The sequence below is a fragment of the Hyperoodon ampullatus genome (genome assembly GCF_949752795.1).
Source record: "Hyperoodon ampullatus genome assembly, chromosome: 1".
Lineage (NCBI taxonomy): Eukaryota > Metazoa > Chordata > Mammalia > Artiodactyla > Ziphiidae > Hyperoodon > Hyperoodon ampullatus.
Genome location: NC_136914.1, coordinates 228866171 through 228886909, shown reverse-complemented (window position 1 = coordinate 228886909; position 20739 = coordinate 228866171). Strand labels below are relative to the sequence as shown.

Sequence of the window (20739 nt, the reverse complement as noted above, 5' to 3'; positions counted from 1 at the left end):
CAGCTTACCCTTCCCCTTCCCCATATCCTCAAGTCCATTCTCAAGTAGGTCTGTGTCTTTATTCCCGTTTTACCCCTAGGTTCTTCATGACATTTTTTTTTTTAAATTCCATATATATGTGTTAGCATACGGTATTTGTCTTTCTCTTTCTGACTTACTTCACTCTGTATGACAGACTCTAGGTCTATCCACCTCATTACAAATAGCTCAGTTTCGTTTCTTTTTATGGCTGAGTAATATTCCATTGTATATATATGCCACATCTTCTTTATCCATTCATCCGATGATGGACACTTAGGTTGTTTCCAGCTCCGGGCTATTGTGAATAGAGCTGCAATGAACATTTTGGTACATGTCTCTTTTTGAATTATGGTTTTCTCAGGGTATATGCCTAGTAGTGGGATTGCTGGGTCATATGGTAGTTCTATTTTTAGTTTTTTAAGGAACCTCCATACTGTTCTCCATAGTGGCTGTACCAATTCACATTCCCACCAGCAGTGCAAGAGTGTTCCCTTTTCTCCACACCCTCTCCAGCATTTATTGTTTCTAGATTTCTTGATGATGGCCATTCTGACTGGTGTGAGATGATATCTCATTGTAGTTTTGATTTGCATTTCTCTAATGATTAATGATGTTGAGCATTCTTTCATGTGTTTGTTGGCAGTCTGTATATCTTCTTTGGAGAAATGCCTATTTAAGTCTTCTGCCCATTTTTGGATTGGGTTGTTTGTTTTTTTGCTATTGAGCTGCATGAGCTGTTTATAAATTTTGGAGATTAATCCTTTGTCAGTTGCTTCATTTGCAAATATTTTCTCCCATTCTGAGGGTTGTCTTTTGGTCTTGTTTATGGTTTCCTTTGCTGTGCAAAAGCTTCGAAGTTTCATTAGGTCCCATTTGTTTATCTTTGTTTTTATTTCCATTTCTCTAGGAGGTGGGTCCAAAAGGATCTTGCTGTGATTTATGTCATAGAGTGTTCTACCTATGTTTTCCTCTAAGAGTTTGATAGTTTCTGGCCTTACATTTAGGTCTTTAATCCATTTTGAGCTTATTTTTGTGTATGGTGTTAGGGAATGATCTAATCTCATACTTTTACATGTCCCTGTCCAGTTTTCCCAGCACCACTTATTGAAGAGGCTGTCCTTTCTCCACTGTACATTCCTGCCTCCTTTATCAAAGATAAGTTGGCCATATGTGCGTGGGTTTATCTCTGGGCTTTCTATCCTGATCCACTGATCTATCTTTCTGTTTTTATGCCAGTACCACACTGTCTTAATTACTGTAGCTTTGTAGTATAGTCTGAAGTCAGGCAGCCTGATTCCTCCAGCTCCGTTTTTCGTTCTCAAGATTGCTTTGGCTATTCGGGGTCTTTTGTTTTTCCAAACAAATTTTGAAATTTTTTGTTCTACTTCTGTGAAAAATGCCAGTGGTAGTTTGATAGGGATTGCATTGAATCTGTAGATTGCTTTGGGTAGTAGAGTCATTTTCACAATATTGATTCTTCCAATCCAGGAGCATGGTATATCTCTCCATCTATTTATATCATCTTTAATTTCTTTCATCAGTGTCTTATAATTTTCTGCATACAGGTCTTTTGTCTCCTTAGGTAGGTTTATTCCTAGATATTTTATTCTTTTTGTTGCAATGGTAAATGGGAGTGTTTTCTTTTTTTTTTTTTTTTTTTTTTTTTTTTTTTTTGCGGTAGGCGGGCCTCTCACTGTTGTGGCCTCTCCCCTTGCGGAGCACAGGCTCCGGAGCACAGGCTCAGCGGCCACGGCTCACGGGCCCAGCCGCTCCGCGGCATGTGGGATCCTCCCAGACCGGGGCACGAACCCGCGTCCCCTGCATCGGCAGGCGGACTCTCAACCACTGCGCCACCAGGGAAGCCCGGGAGTGTTTTCTTGATTTCATTTTCAGATTTTTCATCATTAGTGTACAGGAATGCCAGAGATTTCTGTGCATTAATTTTGTATCCTGCTACTTTACCAAATTCATTGATTAGCTCTAGTAGTTTTTCGGTAGCATCTTTAGGATTCTCTATGTATAGTATCATGTCATCTGCAAACAGTGACAGCTTTACTTCTTCTTTTCCAATTTGGATTCCTTTTATTTCCTTTTCTTCTCTGATTGCTGTGGCTAAAACTTCCAAAACTATGTTGAATAAGAGTGGTGAGAGTGGGCAGCCTTGTCTTGTTCCTGATCTTAGTGGAAATGGTTTCAGTTTTTCACCATTGAGGACAATGTTGGCTGTGGGTTTGTCATATATGGCCTTTATTATGTTAAGGAAAGTTCCCTCTATGCCTACTTTCTGCAGGGTTTTTATCATAAATGGGTGTTGAATTTTGTCGAAAGCTTTCTCTGCATCTATTGAGATGATCATATGGTTTTTCTCCTTCAACTTGTTAATATGGTGTATCACATTGATTGATTTGCGTATATTGAAGAATCCTTGCATTCCTGGAATAAACCCCACTTGATCATGGTGTATGATCCTTTTAATGTGCTGTTGGATTCTGTTTGCTAGTATTTTGTTGAGGATTTTTGCATCTATGTTCATCAGTGATATTGGCCTGTAGTTTTCTTTCTTTGTGACATCCTTGCCTGGTTTTGGTATCAAGGTGATGGTGGCCTCGTAGAATGAGTTTGGGAGTATTCCTTCCTCTGATATTGTTTGGAAGAGTTTGAGAAGGATGGGTGTTAGCTCTTCTCTAAATGTTTGATAGAATTCGCCTGTGAAGCCATCTGGTCCTGGGCTTTTGTTTGATGGAAGATTTTTAATCACAGTTTCAATTTCAGTGCTTGTGATTGGTCTATTCATATTTTCTATTTCTTCCTGAGTCAGTCTTGGTAGGTTGTGCATTTCTAAGAATTTGTCCATTTCTTCCAGGTTGTCCATTTTATTGGCATAGAGTTGCTTATAGTAATCTCTCATGATCTTTTGTATTTCTGCAGTGTCAGTTGTTACTTCTCCTTTTTCATTTCTAATTCTACTGATTTGAGTCTTCTCCCTTCTTTTCTTGATGAGTCTGGCTAATGGTTTGTCAATTTTGTTTATCTTCTCAAAGAACCAGCTTTTAGTTTGGTTGATCTTTGCTATCGTTTCCTTCATTTCTTTTTCATTTATTTCTGATCTGATCTTTATGATTTCTTTCCTTCTGCTAACTTTGGGGGTTTTTTGTTCTTCTTTCTCTAATTGCTTTAGGTGCAGGGTCAGGTTGTTTACTCGAAATGTTTCCTGTTTCTTAAGGTGGGATTGTATTGCTATAAACTTCCCCCTTAGAACTGCTTTTGCTGCGTCCCATAGGTTTTGGGTCGTCGTGTCTCGATTGTCATTTGTTTCTAAGTATTTCTTAATTTCCTCTTTGATTTCTTCAGTGATCACTTCATTATTGAGTAGTGTATTGTTTAGCCTCCATGTGTTTGTATTTTTTACAGATCTTTTCCTGTAATTGATGTCTAGTCTCATAGCATTGTGGTCGGAAAAGATACTTGATACAATTTCAATTTTCTTAAATTTACCGAGGCTTGATTTGTGACCCAAGATATGATCTATCCTGGAGAATGTTCCATGAGCACTTGAGAAAAATGTGTATTCTGTTGTTTTTGGGTGGAATGTCCTATAAATATCAATTAAGTCCATCTTGTTTACTGTATCATTTAAAGCTTGTGTTTCCTTATTTATTTTCATTTTGGATGATCTGTCCATTGGTGAAAGTGGGGTGTTAAAGTCCCCTACTATGATTGTGTTACTGTCGATTTCCCCTTTTATGGCTGTTAGTATTTGCCTTATGTATTGAGGTGCTCCTATGTTGGGTGCATAAATATTTACAATTGTTATATCTTCTTCTTGGATCGATCCCTTTATCGTTATGTAGTGTCCTTCTTTGTCTCTTCTAATAGTCTTTATTTTAAAGTCTATTTTGTCTGATATAAGAATTGCTACTCCAGCTTTCTTTTGATTTCCATTTGCATGGAATATCTTTTTCCATCCCCTTACTTTCAATCTGTATGTGTCTCTAGGTCTGAAGTGGGTCTCTTGTAGACAGCATATATATGGGTCTTGTTTTTGTATCCATTCAGCCACTCTGTGTCTTTTGGTGGGAGCATTTAGTCCATTTACATTTAAGGTAATTATTGATATGTATGTTCCTATTCCCATTTCCTTAATGGCTTTGGGTTCGTTATTGTAGGTATAGTCCTTCTGTTGTGTTTCTTGCCTAGAGAAGTTCCTTTAGCATTTGTTGTAAAGCTGGTTTGGTGGTGCTGAACTCTCTCAGCTTTTGCTTGTCTGTAAAGGTTTTAATTTCTCCATCAAATCTGAATGAGATCCTTGCTGGGTAGAGTAATCTTGGTTGCAGGTTTCTCTCCTTCATCACTTTAATTATGTCCTGCCACTCCCTTCTGGCTTGTAGAGTTTCTGCTGAGAGATCAGCTGTTAACCTGATGGGGATTCCCTTGTGTGTTATTTGTTGTTTTTGCCTTGCTGCTTTTAATATGATTTCTTTGTGTTTAATTTTTGACAGTTTGATTAATATGTGTCTTGGCGTATTTCTTCTTGGATTTATTCTGTATGGGACTCTCTGTGCCTCCTGGACTTGATTGACTATTTCCTTTCCCATATTAGGGAAGTTTTCAACTATAATCTCTTCAAATATTTTCTCAGTCCCTTTCTTTTTCTCTTCTTCTTCTGGAACCCCTATAATTCGAATGTTGGTGCGTTTAATGTTGTCCCAGAGGTCTCTGAGACTGTCCTCTGTTCTTTTCATTCTTTTTTCTTTATTTTTCTCTGCATCAGTTATTTCCACTATTTTATCTTCCACCTCACTTATCCGTTCTTCTGCCTCAGTTATTCTGCTATTGATCCCATCTAGAGTATTTTTCATTTCATTTATTGTGTTTTTAATCGATGCTTGATTCATCTTTAGTTCTTCTAGGTCCTTGTTAACTGTTTCTTGCATATTGTCTATTCTATTTCCAAGATTTTGGATCTGGGAAATAGAATCTTGGATCAGCTTTACTATCATTATTCTGAATTCTTTTTCAGGTAGACTGCCTATTACCTCTTCATTTGTTAGGTCTGGTAGGTTTTTATCTTGCTCCTTCACCTGCTGTGTGTTTTTCTGCTTTCTCATTTTGCTTATGTTACTGTGTTTGGGGTCTCCTTTTTGCAGGCTGCAGATTCGTAGTTCCCGTTGTTTTTGGTGTCTGTCCCCCGTGGCTAAGGTTGTTTCAGTAGGTTGTGTAGGCTTCCTGGTGGGGGGGACTAATGCCTGTGTTCTGGTGGTTGAAGCTCGATCTTGTCTTTCTGGTGGACAGGTCCACGTCTGGTGGTGTGTTTTGGGGTGCCTGTGGCCTTATTATGTTTTTAGGTATCCTCTCTGCTAATGGGTGGGGTTGTGTTCCTGCCTTGCTAGTTGCTTGGCATAGGGTGACCAGCACTGTAGCTTGCTGGTCGTTGACTGAAGCTGGGTGCTGGTGTTGAGATGGAGATCCCTGGGAGATTTTCGCTGCTTGATATTATGTGGAGCTGGGAGGTCTCTTGTGGACCCGTGTCCTGAAGTTGGCTCTCCCACTTCAGAGGCACAGCACTAACTCCTGGCTGCAGCACCAAGAGCCTTTCATCCACCCGGCTCAGAATAACAGTGAGAAAAAGTAGAAAGAAATAATTAGTAGAAGAAAGAAAGAGAGATTGAAAGAAAGGAAGAAGGGAAGTAAGGAAGGAAGGAAGGAAGAAAGAAAGAAAGGAGGGAGGGAGGAAGGATGGAAAGAAAGGAAAGAAAGGAGGGAGGGAGGAAGGATGGAAAGAAAGGAAAGAAAGGAGGGAGGGAGGGAGGAATGAAAGCAAAAGGAAGAGTGAATGGAAGAAGAGAGGGAGGGAGGGAGGAAGGAAAGAAAGAAAGACAGGAGGGAGGGAGGGAGGGAGGAAGGAAAGAAAAAGAAAGTGGAAAGAAGAAGGGTGGGAGGGAGGGAGGGATGGAGGAAAGAAAAAGAAAGAAGGAAAGGAGGAGCGGAGGGAGGGAGGGAGGGAGGGAAGGGAGAAAAAAAGAAAGAGCAGGTAAAATAAAATAGAATAAAGTATGAAATATAGTAGCGTTATTAAAATTAAAAAGTAATTATTGAAAAAAAACACGGACCGAAAGAACCCTGGGACATATGGTGGAAGCAAAGCTATACAGAGAGAATCTTACACAGAAGATTACACATACACATTCACAAAAAGAGAGCAGGGGGAAAAATCAAAAATCTTGCTCTCCAAGTCCACCTCCTCGATTTGGGATAATTCGTTGTAAAAAGAGGAAAAGGGCGAAAAGTCTGAAATCTTGCTAAGTCCACCTCCTTAATTTGAGATAATTCGTTGTAAAAAGAGGAAAAAAAAAGGGGGGAAAGTCTTAAATCTTGTCCTCAAGGTCCACTTCCTCAATTTGGGATGATTCGCTGTCCATTCATGCACTCCACAGACGCAGGGCACATCAAATGGACCGTGGAGCTTTAATCCACTGCCTCCGAGGCTGCACAGAGAGATTTCCCTGTCTCTGCTCTCACAGCTCCCGGGTCTCAGCCTTGGACCTGGCCCCGCCTCTGTGCGTAGGTCGCCGGAGGGCGTCCGTTCTTCGCTCAGACAGGACGGGTTTAAAGGAGCCGCTGATTCGGGGGCTCTGGCTCACTCAGGCAGAGGGGAGGGAGGGGAATGCCCTCTCCTCGCGCACCAGGCAACAAAAGGGAAAAAAGTCTCTTGCCTCTCCGGTAGCTCCAGACCCTTTCCCCGGACTCCCTCCGGGCTAGCACTAACCCCTTCAGGGTCTCTTCCTGCCGCCAGCCCCAGACCTCTCCCTGCGCTCCGACTGAAAGCCGATACCCGAGCCTCAGCTCCCAGCCCCGCCCGCCCTGGCGGCCGAGCAGACAAGTCTCTCGGGCTGGTGTGTGCCTGAGGGCACCGATCCTCTGTGCCAAAATCTCTCTGCTTTGCCCTCCACACCCCTGTTGCTGTGCTCTCCTCCGCTACTCCGAAGCTTTCCCCCTCCGCCACCTGCAGTCTCCGCCCTCGAAGGGGCTTGTAGTGTGTAGAAACCTTCCCTCCTTCACGGCTCCCTCCCACTGGTGCAGGTCCCGTCCATATCCTATTGTCTCTGTTTATTCTTTTTTTCTTTTGACCTACCCAGGTATGTGGGGAGTTTCTTGCCTTTTGGGGGGTCTGAGGTCTTCTGTCAGCATTCAGTAGGTGTTCTGTTGGAGTTGTTCCACGTGTAGATGAATTTCTGATGTATCTGTGGGGAGGAAGGTGATCTCCGCGTCTTACTCTTCCGCCATCTTCCTCCGGCTAGACAGTTTGGTTTGACAGTTGGGTTTCAATGCCTTAAAAGCCAGATTGCAAACTACACTTGAAAATAACATGTCAGTCGGCAAATTCTTCGTGGGCACAGCCATCCCTCCCCACCCGTCAAAACCGAAAGTTTCCCAAACTACAGCAAATGTCAAAGAGGTGGCTAGTAATTCACAACAGTCTTGGAGAGCATTAATTATCAATCCTGTAGCTAGTTTAGATACGGTGTCTCACGCCATCTTTCCCAAATCTATCATATGTACTGTTGGAAGTTGGCAGAAAAAGAAGACTCAGCCTCCTCCTGTTCCCTAGAAAGAAATGGTTACGTGATTCCTGAAAGTGATGAGTATACATTTCTTGAAAGTGGTGAAATCTTTTTGCTGTTTGATGGTGGAGAACGTGATGTAGACAGAATTTTGGTATTTGGCACAGAATCTGGCGGAGACGATTTGGAGAAATACAAGGGCTGAGCATGTGATGGAACCTTTCCGTGTAGCCCAGATATGTACTACTAGTTATGTACGTTCCATATATTGATACAAAACAGCAGCATCCCTTGTCTGTTCATTTTACTTCCAGGGAAATCCAGAGAGAAAGCAGATGTTTTTATATCGTAAAGAATTTACATCCAACATTAAATCTTGAATCCTTAATGGTTGGTCGACTTTTAAGAAAGGAAGTTCCATTGCTTTTTCTAAGCTATACCCAAATACAACTATAATCATGAATCTACACACATGTTAAATGTATTCAAATATTTTTTGCATTTTTTATTTTTTACAATAAAATCCTTAAAATTTTTTGCTATTAATTTTCATGTTTCATTAAGTCTTTTTATTAGTCTCTCTTCATTTTATTTTTATTATTTTATGTTTTATGGTAAAATCGTATTATGGCCAATCAGTTGTCTCTGCTTGCAGCAAAGATTCTTATGGTGAAAATACCTAGAACCACTTGATCCCATGTACATCGTTTTAAAATATGACATTCCAGCGGAAGTCTGGTAACATAACCAGTGTTTTACATTAAATCCTGTTACAAGGAGAACATACTCTATTGACCCTATATGTAAATAACTATATTGTCCTGAAAACAGGACATTTAATAAGAGTTTCTGAATTTTGGAGGGATCAGCTTGGGAGAAAAGATAAATGTCTCAATTCTGTTTACAAAGATGTAATTTTCCAGATTGCTTAAAGAGAAAGAGAAAAATAATTTCTTAAGCCTGGAAAACAGAACATTAAAAAACCAACAGTGCTTCAAACAAAAAGTCATAAAAATGATAATCATCTTCATGAGTTCATTTAGTCCCATGTAATTAATTCTTGTTTTCCTTGATCTTGGATTAGTAGTTTTATGAACCCATCAGTTTTTCCACTAGATTTTAGAAAGCCTCATCTGGTTCAGTGGTGTGGTTTTAGTTACCAGAAACCTGTATTCCAGGGTCCTTGTCAGAGTTCTTTCCATGAACTTTTTAAAGATGAAGCACTTTTGTCTGAAGTTCATTGTAAAAACTTTCAGGAAAGCATCAGAGTAAAACAGTAACTATCTGTAAATGACTAAAGATTGAAAAATAGCCATGGTCAAAGATCTGATGAGTTTATTGCAAAAATGATGCAGTTGACATGGAAATTTGGTTATTTCTGTGGCATATAGTATTTTTAGATAATAATTGGAATTATGAGTGATTATATAGAGAGTGAGGACATTGAAAAATTTCTAACCATTTTGTATAACTTTGGAAACACTTATATATAAGTAACATATACCCATACAAATATAATCTAGAGAAGATTTATCACCAGTTTTAATTTGACAATATTTCCCATGTAATTTAACATATCAAATATGCCTAATTAGTTTAATATCTCTGTTTATATAAGGTAAGATAATAAATCTTTTGAGATTCTCTAGGGGCCCTCGTGAAAATCCCAAACTTAGTTCAGGGTCGAAAAGACTTTATTTTGAATTTGATTTTGGGAAGTTTGTAAAAAATGTCAAAAAGTTGAAAACACGATTAAATAAGATTGCAGGTCACTATGAAACAATATTCAGCCATTGAACCTAAGTGACAAAGATTTTTTTTTTTACATCTTTATTGGAGTATGATTGCTTTACCATGTTGTGTTAGTTTCTGAAGTGACAAAGATTTTAAAGGCAAATATAGGAAGTCACATACTTGAGGAAAAAGAAAATTTAGTTCTTTTGATATTGAGAAGAGTCAGTTTTTCTAAGTAATCAAAGACCTGATAAAGGCAACACGAAGCACAGGAAATTGTTTGGTTAAGACACAGAATCTTTGTTTTCTAGGCAGATTACTCAAAAGGTAAAGAAAAACCTTTTATGACCTCTTTTTTATGAATACACTCTTTGTTCATCCTATGGGAAGATTAAATTAAAAAGAAGACACAGAATGTCATGTCTAATCCTAGGACTAGAAAAATAAGCACTTATATAAATTAAGTATCTCTAAAACTCTCAGAAATACAGAAACTAATCCAAATGTTTTTCAAGTTCATGTGATCTGGGATAATCTTTGGTAAATAAAAGTTAAGTCTTTAAATGGCTACCTATTTTAATGTGACTATAAACCAATGAGTCTTTTCATGGCTTAAAACCAGTCAGCCTTTTGTGACTTAACCAAGGACACAGAGGCGTCCCCGAAGAGGGCACAAAAGATGCAGCCCTCACCAAGATCCAGAGCTTCTCCCAAGGTCAGCCCGGAAGAACAAAGACCGCCATGTCACAGGTGGTCAAAAACAACTCAGCTTCTCCTGAACTGAGCACCCTCTGAGCTGTGCTGCTGGACAGGCTACGCGGAGATGTCGCAGCACAGACAAGGCAGTCTGGGGGGAGCTGGCAAAGGCCCGTATGGCTCTGAATGACAAGTGACACGCAAGAGACAGGACAGCAGTGACCACTCCTGGGCACTGTATGTCCATGGATGACCCCCGGACTCCAACACCACGCCCCTGAGAGTCACGTTCGCAGACCAGCTCTCACAAGTGTCTCCCTCCCGCCAGTCTGCATTCAGAAGGGAAGAGCCAGGAGAAATCTCTTCCACCCCCAGGGGGCTCTGCCAGAGATCCCGCAGCTCTTGTCAGCTCTCCCAGGACCCCCTCGCTTATTTTCATTTTGAAAATTTCGACTGGCTTTCAAAACAATAATGTTAAAAGTGATCTAGAAGGGACTTCCCTGGTGGCGCAGTGGTTAAGAATCCGCCTGCCAATGCAGGGGACACGAGTTTGAGCCCTGGTCTGGGAAGATCCCACATGCCATGGAGCAACTAAGTCCGTGCGCCACAACTACTGAGCCCGTGCGTCACAACTAATGAAGCCCGTGTGCCTAGAGCCCATGCTCCGCAACAAGAGAAGCCACCGCTCGCCGTAACTAGAGAAAGCCTGCGCGCAGCAACGAAGACCCAACGGAGCCAAAAAGTAAATAAAGTTAAGTAAATAAATAAATCTTAAAAAAAAAGTGATCTAGAAAATGCAGAAAGTTCAGGAAAAAATCACTGTCCTGAGGCCGTCCTCGCTGACGTCGGCAGCACCTTTCTGGGCTTCTTTCTGTCCTTCCTGCATGGCAGCCCCACGCGGCTGCAGCGGGCTCCCACCCTTTGGGCCGGTGTGGTCCTCAGCACACGGGCCCTTCCTGTCCTGTCGGGCCCAGGTTTCCCCCCACCAGGCAGGGCCGGGTGACGCTGAGGCCAAGACCATCTCTAACAGCTTCCTCTGGATCCAGAGACCTCAGACCACGGATGGCCTGGCCTTCTGCCGTCAGGCCACCTGGTGGGCACTTTGGGGATTTCCGTTTCCGGAATCTCAGTGCATCTGGGAAATAGGGCCAAGTGGCTCGGTTGTGGTGCCTTGAGTTCCTCTTGGTGATGAAGGTGCTGCCTGGCTGCACCTCAGCCCGCGGGAAGCTGGCGCTCTCCTCCCTGAGGCAGCGTCCACTAGAGCGAGTAGCATTGCACTGGCTGGTCTTGTGTGGTCAGAAGCCGGCTGGCGGCTGGAGCTGGATCTAATATTATTCTGGGACGTGGTGTTTCTACATCAGGGCTCTCTGGGAGGGAGCCATTGGCCTTGCATCTCAGCAGTGGCAGAATTTTACTTGTGTTTCTGGCCGATGTCTGCATAACAGGCCCATTTTCTTGCCCAGGTTGGCAGCCTACAAAGGTAGCATCCATCAGCCCGATCTCCCAGCTCCGGGCCAAGGGTGGGAAGAAGGCTGAAGTTTCACACTTAAAAGGGCGCGAGGGCCTTTCCCTGCAGCTGGGGTAGGTAAGGGTGTTTTTCTTGCTGTGTGATGGAATCGTGTGGAGCTTGGGGGCAGCGCCAGGGGCAGGCACCGGCCTTCAGAGCTCCCACGGGACTCAGCCAGGCTGACAGCCACGGAGTGTGCCCCACAGCATGTGCAGAAGCTCTGGGGTTCTTCTCCCGTGACCTCGGCCAGGAGCCCCTGTGGGGCAGCCCACCTGCCCCTCTGGGGCCCTGCCGGCCGCTTCCTTCTCGGCCCCTTGGATCTTTGGCTGGGGGGCGGTGGAGGAGAAGTCTAGTGCCGCACCCCAACCCTGCCACAGGCTCAGAAGTCCTGAGAAGGCATTTGGAGAGCAGATGTGACAGGCTTTTAACTGGTGTAATTGCACTTTATCAAACATAGTTACGTAGCCGCCCAGGACCAGGTCTCTGTCTCCCCTTTGTCAGTCTGCATTTCTGGGTGACATTCTCAGGCCAGGGCCGGGCACATGGAGACGCAAGAAAGCACATTAAGTCAAGCCCGTGCTGTCCCCAGGCAGCTTGGAAGGTTCTGGGTGTGCGTCCCCAATGCCCAGGGCAGCCAGCTGGGGAGAGCGCTCTGGCCATCCCAGGGCAACTTTGGGGCCGTTTTGCTGAAATGAGAGGAAAGATTCAGAAAGGTTCACTGTCCTAAAATGAGTGGCCTTTAGGGGCCTTGCAGTGTGGCCACCTGCCCTGGCTTCTCTCCTGGTCAGTCTCTGTCCAACAGGGCCTGGCGTACTCAGTGACAGGTTGCCCGTTACGGCCCAGAGCAGCCCTGGCAGCTTGGAAAGCAGTGTTCCATGGCAGTGACACCAACCCTCGTCCGGGTCCCTCAGGGCACCTGGAGGGCTGAGTGGCTACATTTGTTTCCCGGGGCTGCTGTAACGAGTGACCACACACTGGTGGCTTAAGGCAGCACACATTTATTCTTATGGTTCTGAAGGCCAGAGCCCTGGCCTCAGTCTAACTGGGCCAGGATCAAGGGGCCCACAGGGCCGTGCTCCCTCGGAGGCTGGAGGGGACAGTCTGTCCTTTGCCTCCCACCTCGTCCCAGAGCTGCAGCCCCTCCAGGTGTCACGTTTCCTTCTGCGTGGCCTGGATTGTGTCCCCAGATCCACGTTGCAGCCCAGCCCCCAGGGTGATGGTGTTTGTGGTGGTTGGATGAGGTCGTGAGGGAGGGGCCCCCGTGACGGGAGTGGAGTCCTTGTAAGAACAAGAGGCCAGAGCTGGCTCACTCTCTACGCGATGTCACCGTGCGAGGCCACGGTGAGAGGCGCCACCTGCGAGCCAGGAAGCACCCTGACCTTGGACGTCCAGCCTCCAGGGAATACATGAGAGAAACCCCTGTTGTTTGAGCTGCGCAGCCTGTGGCGTCTCGTTGTGGCGCCAGAGCCGAGCAAGACCCTCTTCTGTCTCCGCTGTGCCCCCGCCGCCCCCGCGAGGACCCTGTGATTAGGATTAGGGCTGCCTGCACCTGCCAGGACCGCCTCCCGCCTCGACATCGCCAGCGTAACCATACCCGCAGAGTCCTTTCTGCAGGTGATGTCACATGCTCACAAAGTCTGGGGACGAGGATGTGGACATCCGTGGGGGCCATCGTTCAGCTGGTCACAGCAGGGAACACGGCCCTGGGTGGACCCGTGCACACAAGGCCCGGACTTGACCTTGACCACGACCAGCTGGCAGAAGCCTCTTACCCACCGTCCTCACTGACTCCTCACAGCCTCGCGAGCCAGATGGAGAAATGGAGGGTCAGCCAAGTTCAGAGGCCACCGGCCAGCCAGTCGGAGTGGACAGGCCTGAGGGGAGGGACAGGCCCGGGAGGCAGGGCCCTCTGGCCGGGGAGAGAAGCTGGGGGGACATCAGAGCTGCCTTTGCCCACCCACAGTTCGGGGCTCCTTTCTGCACGCGCCCTGTCGCCGGCGGGGCCGCGTGGTTTCACAGCGTCGAGACCAGATGGGCGTCGTTGGAGGCCTGAAGCAATGTGGGTCTCAGGCCAGCACCCCAGCCCCACCCCTCCGGTCCCCGGGGTGGGGTCTTCCTGGGGCCTCGGCCCAGGTGACGCAGCTTCAGGCAGGGCTTCGTGGGCGTCTGGGTGGCCGTCGCAGCCCCTGGTGGGGTTTGTGCCCCTGGGTTCGAGGTGGGGCAGTGTGGGCTCGGGGTGTGCAGAGCTCAGCCATGAAAGATGCCCCCTCTGTGCCCGTGGGCGTCATCTGTGAGCTCTGCTTCTTGGGGCTCCTGACGCGGCCTGTGGGCAGCGCGGGGGTGAGCGTGGAGTCACCTCGAAACCGCAGCTGAGCCCGTGAGGGTCACTGTACCGGGGAGACGTAGGTGTGCAGGACTCTGGCTGTCTCGCCACGTGGGTGCGCCTGGGCCTCCGGCGTCTGCCACCAGATGGCGCCACGATGACGCTTCAGGAACGAAAGCCAGGGAGGGGCTCGGCGTGCCCTGCCCCCAGCCCCAGCGTGGCTGCTCTATTTGCCCGAGCGCAGGTCTGGCTTCTGCCTATATGGGTGTGTCATCTCTACACTGTTTGCATTAAATAATGTAGCTCGACCTTTTCCCTTGGCATTTTTTAAGTTGTCACACGTCATTAAAAGTATTTATAAATATTATTCCGGTGGCTGTGTGACGTTTCATTGCTCTTACTTGCCCGTGTCTATAAGGATGTTGGATGTTAAGGTGCTTTGAAAGTGTGTTATATACAGTTTGTTCACCTGTGAAGAACATCTTTGGAAAAGTCACTGCGTTTCTAAGATGCGTCCCTGCCTGAGGGACGTGGGTTTCACCAAAGGGTTGGATCCAGCAGGTTTGGCCCAAGATCTGGTGCCCGTTGAGATGTCTGATCAGTGCCAGGCCACCTGCCTTTGGGTGAGGCATCTGGGACAGTCCCCCGCCCTTCTGGAGCTCCAGGATTTTCCACCTCCTCCAGGTCCCTGGCTGTCACTCCTTGAAGATCTGGAGACTGAAGTCTGTGCGAAATGGCTTGGGGTTATCTGTCTTGGGGGGATGGTCTCTCCACTTGAATGGGGGGCGTGGCACTGGTTCTGCAGCCCAGTACTTTGTCCTTTGACCCTGGTTTCCTTTGTCCAGGTTCTGACTGATGCTCCTTGACTACGAGGGACCCCAGGCCGAGTTTCTCCTTATTCTGTGCTTCTCACTCCCCTCTGCATCCTGGTCTCTCTGCAGGCAATTAGCCCTGTGTTGGCAGTGTTGACACGGCTTACTGACATTGCAGCTTGCTGCTCAGACGGTGGGGATTGGAGCTGTGCAAGGGCCCCACTATCTGGGAGCGTCCGTGTTGTGTTGGGGACGGTGGCCTGTGCCTGGTGGGAACAGCAGTTCTTGCTTCTGGGCTCCCTGGGCGCAGGGCACCGGGTGGGGGGTCCTCTCGTTCATGCCCCATCAACCCTCCGAGCCAGTCACTGCCCCAAGCCCTGGGAAGGGGGAGCCCAGGTCTCAGCCGGTAAGGGGCGCGGGCACCACGCAGGCCTAGCCACCCCCGGGCCTCTGTGCTCTCAGGCCGGGTCCCCCCTGCTTCAGTCTGCACAGGAGACTTGTCCTGCCAAGGACGTGAAATCTGGTCACTTCAGCGTCGTTACGGCCACGGTACCCACCCCGGCAGCGGTGCCGACATGCGCTCTGCCCCCAGGTGTGCATAGTGCAGAAGCGGGACACGGAGAAGATGTACGCGATGAAGTACATGAACAAGCAGCAGTGCGTTGAGCGGGGCGAGGTCCGCAATGTGTTCCGGGAGCTGGAGATCCTGCAGGAGATCGAGCACGGCTTCCTGGTGAACCTCTGGTGAGCTGGGGGTGGAGCCCGTCTCCTGCCCGGGCGCCCTCCCCCGCTCCCCTCTCTCCCCGCTCGCCTCCCAGTGCCCTGGGAGTTGTCCACACATACACACACATGGCACTCACGCAGGAAGCCCGGACTTCCCCACAGAGGATGCCTGTGACACATGAGGTTTCTGGCACTGAAATCAGGGAGGGAGAGTTTTAGCGCCTAACTCTGAGTTTCCTCCACAAACTGGGCACCAAGACCAGCTGGGGGGTGGGGGAGCCTGCAGTGAGATCAACCCCTTCCGCTCTCCCTGGAGTCCTGTGAGCCCCTAGAATGAGAACAGTGTGGCTTCTGGTGGGAAGAGAGAGGAACGTGACATGAAAAATTAATTCTCTGTAACTTTAATCTTGAGAGCCAGTTGATTATCTGAGAGCTCACAGAAGAGATTACAAGGTGGACGGAGGTCCTTATCCATTGTTTTCCTACTGCCACCATCTTCATCATCTCATCACTGTCTTCTTTATCACGTTCATCCCCATCACCATCCTCAACATCACCACCGTCACCACCATCACTGCCACCACCATCTTCACCATCATCATCACCATCACCACCGTCACCACCACCACCGTCACCACCATCACCGCCACCACCATCTTCACCATCATCACCACCACCACCATCACCACCACAGTCACCACAGCTGCCGGCTGTTAGAAGCTGGTCCCTTGCCCAGCCCTACCTGAGCATTTCTCCTCACTGTCTCAATTGCTTCTTTAACAACCCTCCAAGGCAGATATCTTTATCCCCGTTTTGGAGAAGAGGAAACCAGGGCATCAGGAAAACGGCCCAGAGACGGTGCTGTGCCCACTCTCCATCAGTCAGTCATGGGCATCTCTGTCCCAGCTGGGCACCTCTCATGGGGACAGGCCTCTCTGTCTTTCCCGAGGGCTCTGGCTCCAGGTGGCTCCTGAGTAGGGGTGGAGTCAGCACCTCGGGCAGGGCCCCTCTCCTGGGAGTGCCTGGTGGGGGATGGCCTTGGGGCCAGGGCCCTTATGGGGGAGTCATCAGGTGTGGCAGGAGCCGTGGCTCTGGCCCCCCAGCCGTGCGCGTGCCAGGTCCTCCCACGGTGCCCACAGGTACTCCTTCCAGGACGAGGAGGACATGTTCATGGTGGTGGACCTGCTGCCGGGGGGAGACCTGCGCTACCACTTGCAGCAGAACGTCCAGTTCTCTGAGGACACCGTGAGGCTGTACATCTGTGAAATGGCACTGGCTCTTGACTACCTGCGCAGTCAGCACATCATCCACAGGTGTGTGAGCACCTGACGGGGTGGGGTGCTGCCCAGGCCTGCGGGTGCCGCCCTCCAGCAGGACCTAGATGGGCTCCCGTGTGCTCTGCCCTGCCCTTACCCGCAGACCTGCCCCAGGTGTGGCACTGGGCCCGTCAGTGCCTGGCTCCAGGCCAGCTCCATGGCCGCACATATGGCCACCTGGGGTGGGTCCTGTCTGAGCAGCCCCAGCTGAGGCCGGGCACAGAGGCTGGCGGTCTTCATGGGGTGGGGAGGGGGACTTCACCTGGTCTGTTCAACTGCAGGATCCCTGCCCCCGCCCAGCAGGTGCCCTTGTGCCCATCTGCCATGTCTTTGGCAAATTCAAGCTAATTTTAACATTTTAACATTCAAACTAATTTTAACATCTGAAGGCAGATGAAATGAGAAAGATAAAGCTGCATCCACAGGATAAAACACAAAATCCCATGTGGTATAAAGTGAAGTAGACATGATTTCTGCGTTTCTGCCTGTGGGATTCTGTTATCTGGTCATGGTGCAGGCACCGAACATTTACTGAGTGCCGAGAGGTTGGGAAGGCAAGGCCTGAGGCCAGCCGGTGGAGCCACAGACCCCCCGTTGACAATTCTGCGCAGCTGCGGGGCTCTGGGAGGGGGCCCCGCCTCGGGGATCCAGGCGAGGGGGTTCTGCTTCCATCCTCTGGGGGCTTCGGTGCCCCTCGGAGTCCAGTGCTGGGCATTCTCCCCGCCGTCTGGCCTCGGGAGGTAAAGGGCTGGGTTCACCCAGCTCTGCCAGGGTGCTGCCAGGTGGGGAGGGGGTCTTAGGACCCAGCTGGTGGGAACCCCCAGCCCTGCCGGGATCTTTGGACTCATCTCCCTGCTTCCTGCTCTTTCTACAGAGACGTGAAGCCCGATAACATCCTCCTGGATGAGCGAGGTGAGCCTAGGCGTGTGAGCCCCCAGCCACGGAGGGTGTGCGCCCCTGCCCGCAGGACACATGCCCTTGGGACAGTCACACTGTCCTCTCTTCTCACAGGACATGCACACCTGACTGACTTCAACATCGCCACCATCATAAAGGATGGCGAGAGGGCGACCGCGCTGGCCGGGACCAAGCCGTACATGGGTGAGCCTCGCCCCTCCCAGCCCGCGCCCCCCCGCCAGCCTGCCGGCTGGTCTCCTCCCCTGGCCTGTGGCTGGTGCGCTTGGGTCACTAACCTAAAGACACAGCAGCAGGGGACAGGTCAGGCTGTTAAGAACAGCCAGGCTTGATCCGTGCAGAAGAATCTGAGTGACGGGCGTGTATTGTGGGTCTGATAATGAGATAGCCCACCGCCCTCGTCAGGCTGTGGGACCTGGATTTGAACCAGGCGGTCAGTGGGGAAGGACGGACTGACCGCTGAGGGCAGCTTCCTAGTGCAGCTCTGGCGGCAGCCTGGTCTCTGGGCCTGGCCCAAGGTTCCAGCCCTGGGCCTGCGGTCACGGGCCCTGTAGTCACCGGGGCTGGGGTCACGGGCCCCGCGGTCACCGAGGCTGGGGTCACGGGCCCCGCGGTCACCGGGGCTGGGGTCACGGGCCCCGCGGACACCGGGGCTGGGGTCACGGGCCCCGCGGACACCGGGGCTGGGGTCACGGGCCCCGCGGACACCGGGGCTGGGGTCATGGGCCCTGTGGTCAGGGATGCTCAGCAGCTCCTCCCCTCCCTGGAAAGCTCCGGAGATCTTCCAGTCTTTCGTCAACGGTGGGACCGGCTACTCCTTCGAGGTGGACTGGTGGTCGGTGGGGGTGATGGCCTACGAACTGCTGCGTGGATGGGTACGAAGCTCCTGCGGCCCGCGGGCTCAGTCCCCAGACCCCTAGCTAGCTGTGTCCCCCCGGGGTGGCCCCAGCTCCCAAAGGGGTGAGGCTGCCCCCACCCCCAGGTGCTCAGGGCAGTCCGTGCTGTCTGTCAGCGAGGCTGCACGCTGGAGCGGGCTGGGGGCAGGCAGAGAACCGTCCAGCAGGGCTGCCCCTCGGGACTTCCCGTGAGGCTCGTGTGCGGGCGGGCCCCTGTGCTCTCCCCGCAGCTGCCACGGCCCGGCCAGCGCTGGAGCCCCGGAGGCGGGGGGCCTCGTCAGGTCACCGCCTGCCCTTCCCACCCCCTCGTCGGGGGCTCCGAGGCACTGCGCCCTGGAGAAAGCCCTAAGCAAGGCAGCCCCCTCTGCCCTCTGCAGCTGGTCCACCAGGCCCAGGCCCCCTGGGGGAGCTGTGCGTCCTTCCCAGCCCGCTGGCAGCCTCTCGGGTCGCCTCTCCGGCTGCACTGCAGGCTTGGCCTCCTGGGCTCTTCCCTGGGCCTGCACCGGGGGCTGGGGGCTGGGGGCAGGTAGGGCGCGCCTCGGGTGGCCCTGGGTTCGGGGAGGCGCCTGCTGCAGCTCTGCCTCTGCTGCCCAGAGGCCCTACGACATCCACTCGGGCAACGCCGCGGAGTCCCTGGTGCAGCTGTTCAGCACCGTGAGTGTCCAGTACGTGCCCACCTGGTCCAGGGAGACGGTGGCCCTGCTGCGGAAGGTGAGCCCCTCCTGGCCCTGCCTGGAGCGCAGGCCTGGCCGGACACGTCGGGCTCCACGGGCATCCTGTCCCGAGGGTGGGCAGCCTGGAGGCCCTGGTCCGGAGAAGGCATCTGGTTCGCGCCTTCTGCGTCTTGTGTCCCTCTCGGGCGGGCTCCCAGCGGTCGCCTGCTCCTTGTCCTGCTGTAACGGCTCGGCCCACGCGAGCACTGGTGCAGCTGAATTTAATCCTCACTACCTGGTTGTGTGTCACAGATGCCCAGACTCAGGGCAGGTCACCCCATCGTGTGTGTTGGAGGGAGGTGTGTGGGGCTGGGTGCTGGGGCCGCCCTGCTCTGGTCCCCTCTGCCCCACGCCTCCTGCTGGAGGTGGGCAGCCACTGGGCTGGCCAGTCCCCCATGGGGAGCAATCAGAGAAAACCCCAGAACCCCCGTGCATACCAGGTCCTGAGTGCGAGTCGGCGGCGGCCCGGGGACCTCAGCCTGATGGGGACCTCAGCCTTGTGGGGACCTGGGGCTGTGGCGTCACCACCGGAGTGCCTCCCCTTGGGTCCAGGTCCAGGCTTGGGGGCTGCTCCTCGGCTGGCCAGCCAGCTCCCCACTCGGAGAGCCGTCCCTCAAGCACACTGGGGCGTCAAAGCTGGGTCAGGATGGGTGAGGGAGGGCATGCTGGACATTTGTGGCCCAGCCCACCCCCAGCTCCTGTCTCCTGGCCCCGGGGTCCTCCTGGGCAGGTCCTGGCCCCTGCCCAGAGACCTCTGGCTAGAGGCCCTCCATCAGCCCCTGAGAGGGGCTCTTAACACAGCCTTCGCCCCACGCAGCTGTACCCACACAAGCCAGGTGGCTCACACGGTGGGACCTCGGCCGCTGCGGGCCCAGGCCGGGGGTGAGGAGGGTCCGCACACCAGGCTGGGGAGCCTTGGCTGGGTCTCTGCTGTTTCCCCCGGAAAAGGCGATGGCTGTGATGCTGGCCACGCACGCACGGCTGCCCTGGGGCCTCCCGGGGCCGTGACAGTCACCATCCTGTCGGGCTCCAAGCGGGAAGGCAGTCAGCCAGGCTGCAGCTGCTGCTTGCTGATGGGTCCAGGGAGACCTGGGCCGGGGCCGGGGAGTGCCGGGCAGACCTGGGGCCGGGGCTGGCTGACCGGGGCCTTGTTGCAGCTGCTCACCGTGGATCCCAAGCACCGCGTGTCCAGCCTGCAGGACATGCAGGCGGCCCCCGCGCTGGCCGATGTGCTGTGGACCGAGCTGAGTGAGAAGAAGGTGGAGCCCGGCTTCGTGCCCAACGTAAGCCCGCAGGCCCAGGGTGGATGGGGCGGGCGAGGGTGGCTGGGTGCCGGGCTCAGCACCGTCCTCCACAGAAAGGCCGCCTGCACTGCGACCCCACCTTCGAGCTGGAGGAGATGATCCTGGAGTCGCGGCCGCTGCACAAGAAGAAGAAGCGTCTGGCCAAGAACAGGTCACGGGACAGCAGCAGGGACAGCTCCCAGTCGGTGAGCGCGGGGCCCCGGCGCCCAGCCCGGCT

At 51.2% G+C, this 20739-nt stretch overlaps 1 protein-coding gene across 1 annotated transcript in view; it reads left to right on the top strand.

Annotated features, from left to right (window-relative positions):
* Window positions 1-20739, top strand: part of STK32C (serine/threonine kinase 32C) — a gene marked incomplete at both ends in the record, with an annotated part of 89149 nt that overhangs the window by 61015 nt on the left and 7395 nt on the right. The window contains 8 exons of the mRNA XM_079709203.1: window positions 15248-15399; window positions 16518-16691; window positions 17569-17606; window positions 17706-17795; window positions 18381-18484; window positions 19100-19216; window positions 20376-20501; window positions 20576-20707. Of these exons, the coding sequence (XP_079565329.1) occupies window positions 15248-15399; window positions 16518-16691; window positions 17569-17606; window positions 17706-17795; window positions 18381-18484; window positions 19100-19216; window positions 20376-20501; window positions 20576-20707 (933 nt within the window). The remainder of the gene's footprint in view (window positions 1-15247; window positions 15400-16517; window positions 16692-17568; window positions 17607-17705; window positions 17796-18380; window positions 18485-19099; window positions 19217-20375; window positions 20502-20575; window positions 20708-20739) is intronic.